Genomic DNA, 13,372 nt, shown 5'->3' with positions numbered 1-13,372 from the left:
TTTTATTGCCCGAGTGCTAAAAATAAACATTAAATCAATCACAGTCTCCCACCAAGACATGCAGTCCAGCAGCGCAGACATAAATAAAAGCTCACCATCTTAGTAAAACAGTCAGCTCATTTCTATCTGAAATTTAACTCTGTTTCTCTCTTTGTAGATGCTTCCTGCTCTGGAGTATTCCCAGAATTCTGTATTTATTTCAGATTTGAGGTGCCTGTAGCATTTTGCCTTTGTTGTAAGTAACTTTCCACTGATCCATTGCAGTCTTGTAATGATCCAGGTCCAAGGATCCCTTATACATAATTTTCTGGCTCATTTAATGAGGTCATTGACTTTTCACAATGCAGCATTCCGAGGTCAACCTTTCATGATTTTTTCATTCATTCGTGGGACATGGGCATAGTTTGCTGGTCATCATTTATTGCCCATCCCTAGTTGCCCTTGGAGGGCAGTTGAGAGTCAGCCACATTGCTGTGGCTTTGGAGCCACACGTAGGCCAGACCAGGTAAGGATGGCAGATTTCCTTTCCTAAAGGACATTAGTGAACCAGATTGCGACAGCCAACAATGGTTTCATGGTCATCAGCAGATCCGTAATTCAGATATTTTTTATTGAATTCAAATTTCACCCATCTGCCGTGGCAGGATTCGAACGGGGTCCCCAGAACATTAGCTGAGTTTCTGGATCAATAGTCTAACGATAATACTACTCGGCCATTGCCTTCCTTATAATTATGCTTGAGAGGTTTTCTGTTCCATCTCAAAAAGTTTCTGATTCCCTACAATCTGGAGGGGTTTGAACCTGAAGAAGTCTGCATAGACCCTGGGGCATTCATCACTTTGTCAACAGACTCACACTGAAAGCAAACAGCTTGGGCAAGCATCTGTTCAACAAATCACTCAGTTGAGAACAATTGTGGGGGACCTGGGATTCTTGCAGAATTGTCTCGTGTCTAAATTTATATTGTACATTTTAACAGCGAACTTCAAATTTTGCAAAATGAATCGATGTTCTTGTAAGTTAAAGTAACTTGAAAGTGGACTTATCTATTTACTTACCATATTGGAGGGAAAATTATACCCAGGACTTTACAGTTGAGCTGCCTTGATGATGTTAGCTAGTCTGTGATGCTTATCAATGTCATCTTAAAGTTATTGACTGGATTACCAACTCATAACATCTCATCAACCTTTAAGTCATTCCTTCCAGCTATAATTTCACCAACTGGATAACTTGACTCGTTCCAACACAAATTGTTACTCGTGTGAATCAGCGGACAGTATCCTTTTCACAAAGAATGTTTATTATGGTAGAATTCCTCAATTTCCTTTATTTTCTCACTGAAGATTAATTTGATTTGATTTATTATTGTCACATCTATTGGTATACAGTGAAGAGTATTGTTTCTTGCGCGCTATACAGACAAAGCATACTGTTCATAGAGTGCATGGGGAGAAGAAAGGAGAGGGTGCAGAATATAGTGTTACAGTCATAGCTAGGGTGTAGAGAAAGAGCAACTTAATATAAGGTAGGTCCATTCGAAAGTCTGATGGCAGCAGGGAAGAAGCTGTTCTTGAGTTGGCTGGTATATGATCTCAGACTTTTGTATCTTTTTCCCGACGGAAAAAGATGGAAAAGAGGATGTCCGGGGTGAGTGGGGTCCTTGATTATGCTGGCTGCTTTCCCGAGGCAGTGGAAAGTGTAAATAGAGTCAATGGATGTGAGGCTGGTTGCATGGTGGACTGGGTTATGTTCACAACCGTTGTAATTTCTTGCAGTCTTGGTCAGACCAGGAGCCATACCAAGCTGTGATACATCCGGAAAGGACATTTTCTATGGTGCATCCTTAAAAATTGGTGAGAGTCATAGCAGACATGCCGAACTTACTTAGCCTCCTGAGGAAGTAAAAGCGTTGGTGGGCTTTCTTAACCATAGCGTCGGCATGGAAGGGCCAGGATAGGTTGTTGATGATCTGGACACGTAGTCAATAAGTCAGTAAAGCACAGTAAGATAACATTTAGGATGAGAGTTAAAGGTTTGTGTCTTCTTTTTTTGCAGGAGCTGTGGTCATTGCCTTTGTTGTCTGCTGGCTTCCTTACCACATTCGGCGACTTATGTTCTGTTATGTCCCTAAACATCTCTGGACAGAGTGAGTGCTTCGCGATTGACTAGAGTTCTAATTTGATGGTATTCTTTTTTAATATTGAAGAAAGAAAACAAAAGATTATTTTTGTTATTTTATATGTATTTGGCTATGAGTTACACAGCACGGCATGGTGGCATAGAGGTTAGCACTGCTGCCTTACAACGCCAAGGATCCAGGTTCAATTCCGGCCTTGGGTGATTGTGTGGAGTTCGCATGTTCTCTGTGTGTCTGCATGCGTTTCCTCTGGCTGCTGTAGTTTCCTCCCACACTCCAAAGATGTGCAGGTTAAGTTGGTTGTCCACGCTAAATTGCCCCTTAGTGTCAGGGAGATTAGCAGGTTAAATACATGGGGTTACGAGGACAGGGCCTGGGAGGATTATTGTCAGTGCAGACTCGATGGGCCAAATGGCCTCTTTCTGCACTGTAGGGATTCTATGATTCAATGACATTATTCAGTTTATGAGGGAACTGACTGAACAAAATTACAGTGGTTTCTATGTTGAGTTTATTGACGCAAATTGAGTTCAACTTCCCAAGCTTCATATTCATCCATAAAGCACAATGTTCTAAATTAGAAACATGTCAGTAACAGACTGCATAGTAAAGAGCCAAGGCAGGCATGTTTGGCCAAGTGGCCTCCTCCTGTGTTTTGCAATTCTATGCGACTGGACTAATGACCGGTTCACTACCCCAAAGCACTCACTGCACACATATCATTTCAGTTGTTCTGGCTTTACTTTCAAGAAAAACAAGATGGTTTAGTTCCAAAATAGTTTCATATGCGTGAATGCAGGAAATATTGTGCCTATAATACCACCACAACACATAGCCAACAAAACGGTGTTGTGTTACCAGGCTGTGCTCAGAAACTAAAGCCCTATCGCACTGCTTCTCACCATAATCAATTAATGTAAAAGACGTTGGCCGGGGAGGAATCTTACCAAACAATTCAGAGTGTTGTTTCCAGCCAGAAAACTGGCATGTTTCTCTCCGGATCTTATGACCGTCTGCCAAAGGAAAGGAGTCGGCACTTCTCTCCCCCCCCAGCCCGATCATCAGCCCCTTACCCTCCCCTTGATCATCAGCCCCTCCACCCCCATCATCATCACCTTCCCCTCCCATCCCCAAGCATCGGTCTCTTCACACCCCACCCTATTCCCTAGATCACCAGCTCCTCTTCCTGCCCTCAGTCGGAGCTGGTACTCACAACCACCCCCACCGCCCTCCCAACCCCTACCCCACCCTCAAAGCCCATTGCCGGCATTCCCTGCTCCTCCAAACGCTCCTGGCCCAAATATGAATGAATCCCCCCATCCCCTCCTTTCCACGAGACTCCCACTGCCCCCCCCCCTCCCCCACCCCCCACAGCCTCCCCATGACAGACTCACGTCCAGGCGAACCTGTTGTAAATGGCACCAGCATGGTGTCACGCTGGCCGCCGCAGAGTATCCAGTGAGGGTGGAAGTCCCGGCAAGACTGCTCACTAATGCATTAAAATGAGTTTCCTAGGGTCCCGCGGCATCTTTCACTCTACTCTGTCAGTGAGGGGGCTGGAAGGGTGGAACTTGGAAACACACCGGCGTGGATTGCCCTTTCTGAGCCTCTCCAGAGTTTGAGCATGCTGTCATTCCCACAGTAAGAAGTCTCACAACACCAGGTTAAAGTCCAACAGGTTTATTTGGTAGCAAATACCATAAGCTTTCGGAGCACTGCTCCTTCATCAGATGGAGTGGAAATGTGCTCTCAAACAGTGCAAACAGACAAAATCAAGTTGCAGAATACTGATTAGAATGCGAATCCTACAGCCAGCCAGGTCTTAAAGGTACAGACAATGTGGGTGGAGGGAACATTAAACACAGGTTAAAGAGACCGGCATCTCCACATCGTCAATCCCACAGACAGAGAGTGTGGGCTCAAAATCGCCCCCACTGACTTAATAACTTGGTCTACTATCTATAACATTTGTAGATTTGCAAACTTCAGATTTCCAGAACTTAGAACTCCTTGCTTGGTGCGTTGACTTTAATTCATTTTAAGTATTTATAGAAAATGCTGTATGTTATGAAATAATATAATTCAGCTCCTTTCAGAAACTGGGTACAGTAAGAAGTCTCACAACACCAGGTTAAAGACCAATAGGTTTGTTTGGTGAGTCACTTGATGAAGGAGCAGCGCTCTGAAAGCTCATGATCCCAAATAAACCTGTTGGACTTTAATCTGGTGTTGTGAGACTTCTTACTGTGCCCACCCTAGTTCAACGCCGGCATCGCCACATCACAGAAACTGGGTGCCATACAGTCCTTTCCTATTTGAGATTTAGGTGTGACAAAAAGGAAGGAAGCCTAAATGAAGCCATTTATGGATGGTTATTAGTTAATAGGATACGCAGCAAAAAATCTGCACAGTGCCTGCCAAAAAATATTTGCCAGCTGGAAATATATTCTAATCTTTAGCACTTACCAGATCCAATAATGCTTCTGTGAACTGCCTTGCAACACTTTACTATATTAAAGATGATAGTGAAAGCCCTTATTATTGTATACCTTAAGAGGTCAAAATACAATTTGAAGCCTGACTGGGCAAGTTAGGGTGCTGAAGAGGTGAGCTCCCTTTGAGCAAATGGCCCTGTCCTCTCTTTGACTGTACTCAAGTGAAATGATTTTTGTGAAGTATGTTGTATCTTGCCAGAATTGTCTCTTTGACATAACTGAAATTATTCTAATGTTGATCTGAGTCCTAAATTGTGTAAACCCTTTTGAGAAGGCTCAGTGACATTCCGTCGAAATTCCAATACGATATTTATTCACATAATTAGACACACTTGTTAATATTCTGGATAACCTGCTAGCTGTGAGTTATTGGAGCATAAGCTTGGGAATCTTAATTTTTCACTATTTAACAGGTGGAAAATCTTATCTGAATCTCTGTGTGATGGTTGACTGCCAAGATTGACACATCATTTTACTTCCACTGACAGTTATGATGAATATTTTTTCTCATGGAAATAACTAATCATGTTCAGCTTTTGTAACTGGGGGACGAAAGATGCTGGAATTTGAATGGGCTATGTGGTTTTATTAATTTTTTATTCATTCATGGAACGTGGGCGTCGCTGGCTGGGCCAGCATTTGTTGCCCATTCCTAGTTATCCTTGAATTGAATGATTTGCTCGGCCATTTCAGCAGGCAGTTGAGAGTCGACCACATTGCTGTGGCTCTGGAGTCACATGTAGGCCAGACCAGGTAAGGATGGCAGATTTCCTTCCCTGAAGGACATTAGGTTGTTGTATAATGGGATGGAGTACTGAAGCCGGTATCAGATTGTGCAAAGATACTGTTTTACCTTGTGTGGGCAGCATGATGGGCCAGTGGTTAGCACTGCTGCCTCACAGCGCCAGGAACTCGGGTTCGATTCCGGCTTGAGTTATTGTCTGTGTGGAGTTTGCACATTCTCCCCGTGTCTGCGTGAGTTTTCTCCGGGTGCTCCGGTTTCCTCCCACAGTCTGAAAGACGTGCTGGTTAGGTGCATTGACCCGAACAGATGCTGGAGTGTGACGACTAGGGGAATTTCACAGTAACTTCATTGCAGTGTTAATGTAAGCCTTACTTGTGACTAATAAATAAATGAACTTTAACTTTCTTTCGGTGTGTTAATTATTTGCACATTCTTTTGAATATATAAGATCTTTCTGATGGCATTTTTTTTGTATATGTAATCTAGTACATCTGTTTTACTGTTAAGAAATATGCAGGTGAACTTTAAATTCTTGTGGTTGTTGCATTGTGTTTATTTTTCTTTCCCCATTTTCCCATTAACATTCTTGTTGATTTTTTTATTTTTCAATTCCAGTGAAAGTTTCTGTCTGTGTTTCCCTCGCCTTTCTCTTAATGTATCATTTTCTCCATCTTTCTGATGACTTCTAACCATTTACAGCCTGAGATTAACATTTTCCAACCTGCAGATTAATGTGAATCAAAACATACAAATATTTTGACCTTATTTTTCCTTAAATACCAATGTTTGAGATGAAAATAGATTTAAATGTCAAACCATTCATCCACAGGCATGCAGAATTATTCTGCAATTTTGGAGGCTACATTTCCCGCCCCTCAATCACTCAGAACTAACATGCGAAAAATGAAGCTGGACCTTAAATTTCTGCTGTTCCTAAGTGAGGAACTGGGTGGGTGGAGAACGGGATAAGCCAAATGCACTGCTGTTTCATAGGATAGAATAGAATCGTAGAATCCCTACAATGCAGAAAGAGGCCATTCGGCCCGTCGAACCTGCACCGACAACAATCCCACCCAGGCCCTATCCCCATAACCCCATGTAGTTACCCTGACACTAAGGGGCAATGTAGCACGGCCAGTCAACCTAACCCTCACATCTTTGGAGTGTGGGAGGAAACCGGAGCACCCGGTGGAAACCCACGCAGATACGGGGAGAATGTGCAAACTCCACACAGACAGTGACCCGAGGCCAGAATTGAACCGGGTCCCTGGCGCTGTGAAGCAGCAGTGCTAACCACTGCGCCACCATGCCGCTCTATTGGCCTCATTATCGGCCTGTCAGAATTTTCGGAATGTAAATGGAGGCAGATGTGTTATGGCAACGCAGAAATGAAAGAATTATAATGGGAATTTTTTCCATTTGCACTTTGGCACTGCCCAGTGTAAGGGGGAATTGGACATTCCACTGATGCCAAGAGCAGTCAGAAAATGGTGCCTGAGGCGGGCGACAATGTTTTCCCTTTAAGCAAAAAACAACATATTGTTGTGACTTATGTTCAGCAATGTATTTTTGCTCTTCCGTGAGGTGTTGATGATGAGAGGTGTTTCTTTCCTTCGTTAGCCCTCATTTTTAATTGATGATTCATAACTAACTCACCAATCGGAAAAGAAAATAGTATTTTAATATTCGTGCTGTCAAAACCCTTCATCTTAAAAAACTTTATTAAGGTTTTCTATTCTTGGTCTTACCTGCTTCAATTCAAGTAGTGCTGCTACCCATACAACTATATTTTCCCATTCTGGGCATCATCCTGTTCTGTAGAAGGGTCATATTGGACTCAAAGCTGTTGGAGGAGGAGGGGGTTCGAGCTCACAAGAAAATGGCAAAGTGTTCATACCGGCGAGAAAACCACCGAGAAACCAATTGGTTTTCTCTCCAGATCTTGTGACGCTTTGCCAAAAAAAATCAAGAAGGCATTTTTCACGCCATCGTGCATGGGGGCGGGGTCTAACCACCCCCATGTAAAGCCCACCTGCACTGAGATTCGGGCGCCATCTTTAAAGGGCACCCTGATCAGAACCTGTGCAGACTTCCCCACGGAGAACTCGGAGGCAGCCCCACCCTTGATGGGAGCCAGCATTCAACTCTGACCCCACCATCCCTGCCCGATCATCAGCCCCCCCCCCCCCCCCCCCAACTTCAATGGCCATCACCGGCATCCCCTGTTCCTCTGTCTGCTCTGGCCCACAACCATATCTAAATGAATCCAACCCCCTTCCCCCATGAAGCTTCCACTGGTGTCCGCCCCTTGGCACAGGTTGCCACTGCCAGGTTGGCAGTGCCAATCAGTGCCGGGGCATTGCAAAGCCATATCCCTCTCCCACGGGATCCCCATGACAGATTCACGTCTGGGTGAACCTGGGTTGAATATACGGGCGGAGAGGGTCTCAATATCTGGTGAGGGTCCATGTTAATAATCTGAAAATGTCTTTAAATTAATGCAAATCAGGTTCACACCTGTTATGACATTTGCACGGATGACGGGAGTGGGCTCAAGAATGCCCCCAAAGTGTTTCTCTCTCCATAGATGCTGCCAGACCTGCTGATTTTATCTAGCATTTTCTGTTTCATCCCATTGAATCTATGTTGAATGCTCTATGGTTTTAATGGTCTTTCTGTAATGCAGCACTCAGAACTGAACACAGTACCATTGCCTAGCCGAGTGCCTTATATAAATTCATCATTCTCCCTTTACTTTTATAGTCAGTGTCCCTACTTTCCCCAAATCCTCTGGATCTTTGTGCCGATTATATTACTTCACTCAATATTTCAGGGAATTTTGCATTTGAGCCCCTGGGTCTTGCTATTCAGCCTTCCTTTTCAGCGTCCACGATTTAGCAGCCATGCTAGCCATAGACACATATCCCATAATGGCCACTAAATCTCAGGAAGGCGAAAAACGGGATTTACGCTGGTGAGATTTCAGATCGGGATCTTCTCCAGAGATTCAGAGCAAGATCAAATCCCACCCCAGCAGATAATGAAATTTGAATTCAATACAAATCTGGAATTAAAAGCATCATGGTGACCATGAAACCATTGTTGGTTGTCAGAAAAACCCCACCTGGTTCACTAATTTGCTTTAGGGAAGGAAATCTGGCGACCTTACCTGGTTTGGGCTACATGTGACTCCAAAGCCACAGCAATGTGGTTGGGTTCTTAACTGTCCTCTCAAGTGGAGGGCTGTTAAGGACAGGCAATAAATGTTGGCCTTGCGACGCTCACAATCCACAAAATGAATAAATAAAAAAATTAATTCTCACAAAAATGTAGTACCACACACTTATTGACATTAATTTTCCAGTCCAGCCCACTGTGGGAATTGTTGCAGGGACAGGACCAGCCAAAAGTCTGTTGATGTTAAGCAGAAATTTCTGGTCTTGTCCTAAGCTGCATCAGCCACTAGTCTGCCCATTTCAATACCCACATCATAGAAATCATGGAAACCCTACAGTGCAGAAAGAGGCCATTTGGCCCATCGGGTCTGCACCGACCACAAGCCTACCCAGGCCATACCCTTATATCCCTACATATTTACCCGCTATTCCCTCTTACCTACTCATCTCAGGACACTGAGGGGCAATTTTAGCACAGCCAATCAACCTAACCTGCACATCTTTGGACTGTGGGAGGAAACCGGAGCACCCGGAGGAAACCCACGCAGACACGAGGAGAATGTGCAAACTCCACACAGACAGTGACCCAAGCCAGGAATCGAACCCAGGTCCCTGGAGCTGTGAAGTAGCAGTGCTAACCACTGTGCTACCATGCCACACATGTCTGTTTTCCTGATGTCTTTTGCAGTCCTCTTCAATATTTTCCAGACTTTTATGTCTCAGCAAATGTTGAGATTTTGTTCCATATTTACAGAGAGGAAATAAAGGTGGATCTCGCCCCTGACCATTTTGGTACAGAAATCCTAACATATCTATTTATCGAGATAATTTTCGACGTGTCAATTAACTTTCTCTCTCAGCTGTTAACATTTCATATTATAACAACCACCTGTTTTTTTTCTGATCAACCTCTTGTGAGACATCCACAGCTTGTTCTTATATAGTGTCTTTAACATAATAAACCATGCCAAGACGCTTCACATGAGTGTTATCAAATGCAAGTTGACATTGAGCCACAAAAGGAGATTTTAGAGCAGGTAACCAAAATGCTCGGTTAATAGAATCATGGACCCCTACAGTGCAGAAGGAGGCCATTCAGCCCATTGAGTCTGCACTGACCACAATCCCATCCAGGCCCTATCCCCATAACCCCATGCACTTACCCTAGCTAGTGCCCCTGACACTAAGGGGCAATTTAGCATGGCCAATCCACCTAACCAGCACATCTTTGGACCGTGGGAGGAAACTGGAGCACCCGGAGGAAACCCACGCAGACATGGGGAGAATGTGCAAACTCCACACAGAGAGTGATCCAAGCCAGGAATCAAACCCGGGTCCCTGGCACTGTGAGGCAGCAGTGCTAACCGCTGTACCACCATGCCGTCCCTTTGCCACTGTGCCATCTCTGTGTGTTTTAAGAGTGTCTTAAAGGTGGAATAGAGAGGAAGAGATTTACAGAGGGAATTCCAGTTCAGAGGGCCTTGGCAGCTCAGGGCACCATTGGTGAAAGACTTGCAATTGGGACGCTCAAGAGGTCAGAATTAGAGGAGCACAGAGGGTTATATGGCTGAAGAAAATTCCAGAGAAAGTGAGGGGCAAGGCCGTGGGCGGGATTTGAAAACAAGGTTGAGAATTTTAAAATCAAGGCAATGCTTAACTAACAGGCATCAGGGATCATGGGTGAATAGGCAAATTGGAGCACAGGAAGCATAGTTCTGAATGACATCAGGTTTACTTGTGAGGCACTGACCAGGAGTGCATTGAAATAGTCAAGATAACAGAGGAACAGATACAGGTTTCAACAGCAGATGACAGGGGAAAAGTCAGACAATGTTACGGAGTTGGAAATAATCCTGGTAATCAGAGAATCATAGAATCAACTACAATGCAGAAGGAGGCCATTCGGGCGTGCATCGACAATAGCCCCACCCAGCCCTATCCCTGTAACTCCATGAATTTACCCTGCTAGACGCCCTGACACTAAGGGGCAATTTAGCTTATAGCGTTGACGGGCGGGCCAAATGGCCAGGCGGCCTTTTATGTTTTATCTTCAACCTCGATCCAAGGCGGGATGAACTGTCTGGGCTGAAATAAAATTTTAAAAGGTGTCCGGGTTTGTGCGCGAATGTGCCTCCTCAATACTTTTTGCATAGTTTTTCCGTCGCTACCGATTTTTGACAGATCTGCAGCTCCCTGAGACAACTCCTCAGCCACTGTCCCCCTGAGGGAGTAGATTAGAAATCATAGAATCCTACAGTGCAGAAGGAGGCCATTTGGCCCATCGAGTCTGAACTGACCACAATCTTACCCACGCCCTAACCCCATGCACTTACCCTAGTTAGTCCCCCTGACACTAAGGGGCAATTTATCATGGCCAATCCAGCTAACCCACGCATCTTTGGGCTGTGGGAGGAAACCGCAGCACCCGGAGGAAACCCACGCAAACACGGGGAGAATGTGCAAACTCCACACAGACAGTGACCCAAGCTGGATTCGAACCCGAGTCCCTGGTGCTGTGAGGCAGCAGTGCTAACCACTGTGCCACTGTGCCAGCCCGCACCCTCCCTTTCCTCAGCACCCGCCCTCTTCCTGCCCTACACAGCAACAATCAGCCTTTCCCAGTGTGTTTTTCATGACGGATGCCCACGAATTGGCCAACCATTGTGAAATCATGTTCTGAGGGGCCGTCCCCGGTCGGAGGTGCGTTTTGCTCCCGCTTCCAGTCCCACCAAGTGTGCGCATCCAACAGATGGAAAATTCAGGCCAATGGCTTGGGCCTTCTGAATATTTCCTTGTAGGAAATTTCAGCTTGCCCAGTACTGATGTTAGTCTGGTAATTTAAAGACAAACAGTACAGATAATAAAGTATCACAAATTAGTTAATACACATTAATAAATTCTATGAGGAAGCCGCTGGATATTTGAATAAATGTAGGAATCTTGGTTCCAATAGTAAGCAGAGGTCATCAAATGCTCTGATGTGACACTATATGTGATTTTTCTGGGTTGACTTATAACAGATGGGAATCCTGCCATATTTTGAGTCTCTTAAGGGCCATGAGGAAATTTCACCGATATTTTCTACTCCATACAGTTAAACTGAGGTTAGTCGCTTTACTCAGGAGTTAAGCTTGGAGAAAAGAGCCAACATACTTAAAATGGCACGGTGGCACTGTGGTTAGCACTGCTGCATCACAGCGCTAGGGACCCGGGTTCGATTCCTGGCTTGGGTTACTGTGTGTGTGGACTCTACACATTCTCCCCTTGTCCGCGTGGGTTTCCTCCAGTTTCCTCCCACATGCTGAGTTAGGTGCATTGGCCATGCTAAATTCGCCCTCAGTGTACCCGAACAGGCGCCGGAGTGTGGCGACTTGGGGATTTTCATAGTAACTTCATTGCAGTGTTAATGTAAGCCTACTTGTGCCACTAATAAATAAATGTTATTATATATTTGAGCAACTCTCTTCAATAAGAGTGATTCTTGCATCCACAAAATGGGCGACACGGTGGCACAGTGGTTAGCACTACTGCCTCACAGCGCCAGCGACCCGGATTCAATTCCGGCCTTTTATGAAGTGTAGAGTTTTCACGTTGTCCCTGTGTCTGCGTGGGTTTCCTTCGGATGCTCCGGTTTCCCCCCTGAGTGCAAAGATGTGCTGTTTAGGTGGATTAGCCGTGCTAAATAGCCCCTTTGTGTCAGGGAGATCAGCAGAGTAAAATGTGGGGTTGCAGGGATAGAGCCTGGGTGGAATTGTTGTCGGTGCAGGTTCCATGGGCCAAATGGCCTCCTTCTGCACTGTAGGGATTCTGTGATTCTATGAAAATGCTGGACAGTATATTCTCAATCAATGCTGATGGCTCTGCTGGATATTCCCAGCATGTTGTGTTATTTTTTATTTCTTAATCTATGCTTGTGATTAGTTTTGCTGCCTTTTGTATTCCTAATCGCTCTTATTACTTCTTCCAGTTTTCTCTACGATTTCTATCATTACTTCTACATGGTGACCAATGTCCTCTTCTACGTCAGCTCAACTATCAACCCGATCCTGTACAACCTGGTCTCTGCAAACTTCAGGCAGGACTTCCTCTCAACGCTTAGCTCTTTGTGTCATCTCAGGCGACAAAAGGCAAAGACTCCTCCACTTAGCAGAAAGTCAAACAGCATTTCCAGCAATCATACCTATATCAGTAATGCCACCAGGGAAACCATGTACTAGTAGATTCCGATTGGGTGTCAAAGAGTTGGAATAGAAGTGGGGAGGTGGGGTGGGGAGCGGGGAAGAAACAAGATTAGTGATTACTGTCTTGAATTTTGGAGACAATCACAATAGCGGGGAGTTTAGTGACTCACTGGGAATTTTAAAAATAAATAATTACATGGAGGAGCTTTGTACAAGTTGGAAGGTGGCAGAGTGGAGATCTCATTAGGCTGCATTGTTTTTCTTTCAGCGCAGGTGAACCAGGGAAGGGGTTTCTATTGCAAATTACATCCAGTGCAAATTGAGATTCTGTGATATTTTGTGCTAGTTCATAAAATATCACAAAGAAAAAGCCAACCCAATTCAACAAAAATCAGCCTTGCCCCCAACTGGAATTGGGAGTTTTCACTACCTGTGCTCATCTGCGGGTGTTCAAGAAGGTACCTAAAATTGCACCTTTAATTTGGATGCAAAGGCACTAGTGGGTCTATTTTAAAAGCTGCTGTATATGCATAACGATTTCATTTACACAGAAGCTGACTACAGTGCAGGAATGAAACTAGCAAATGAAGGGAACAAGCTTTCATTTTGAGTTATTTAAAATTGACTCACTTACA

The 13,372-nt window shown here is 44.6% G+C and overlaps 1 protein-coding gene across 1 annotated transcript in view; it reads left to right on the top strand.

Annotated features, from left to right (window-relative positions):
- The window catches only part of ntsr1 (neurotensin receptor 1 (high affinity)), a 120,101-nt gene extending 107,328 nt beyond the window's left edge, over nt 1-12,773 (top strand). The window contains exons 5-6 of the mRNA XM_078237023.1: nt 2,059-2,149; nt 12,524-12,773. Of these exons, the coding sequence (XP_078093149.1) occupies nt 2,059-2,149; nt 12,524-12,773 (341 nt within the window). The remainder of the gene's footprint in view (nt 1-2,058; nt 2,150-12,523) is intronic.
- Nucleotides 12,774-13,372: the final 599 nt, after the last annotated feature.

Source organism: Mustelus asterias, chromosome 20 (assembly GCF_964213995.1).
Source record: "Mustelus asterias chromosome 20, sMusAst1.hap1.1, whole genome shotgun sequence".
In the NCBI taxonomy this organism is placed as follows: domain Eukaryota; kingdom Metazoa; phylum Chordata; class Chondrichthyes; order Carcharhiniformes; family Triakidae; genus Mustelus; species Mustelus asterias.
The sequence above is the reverse complement of the archived record's forward strand: the minus strand, read 5'-3'. Positions and strand labels throughout refer to the sequence as shown.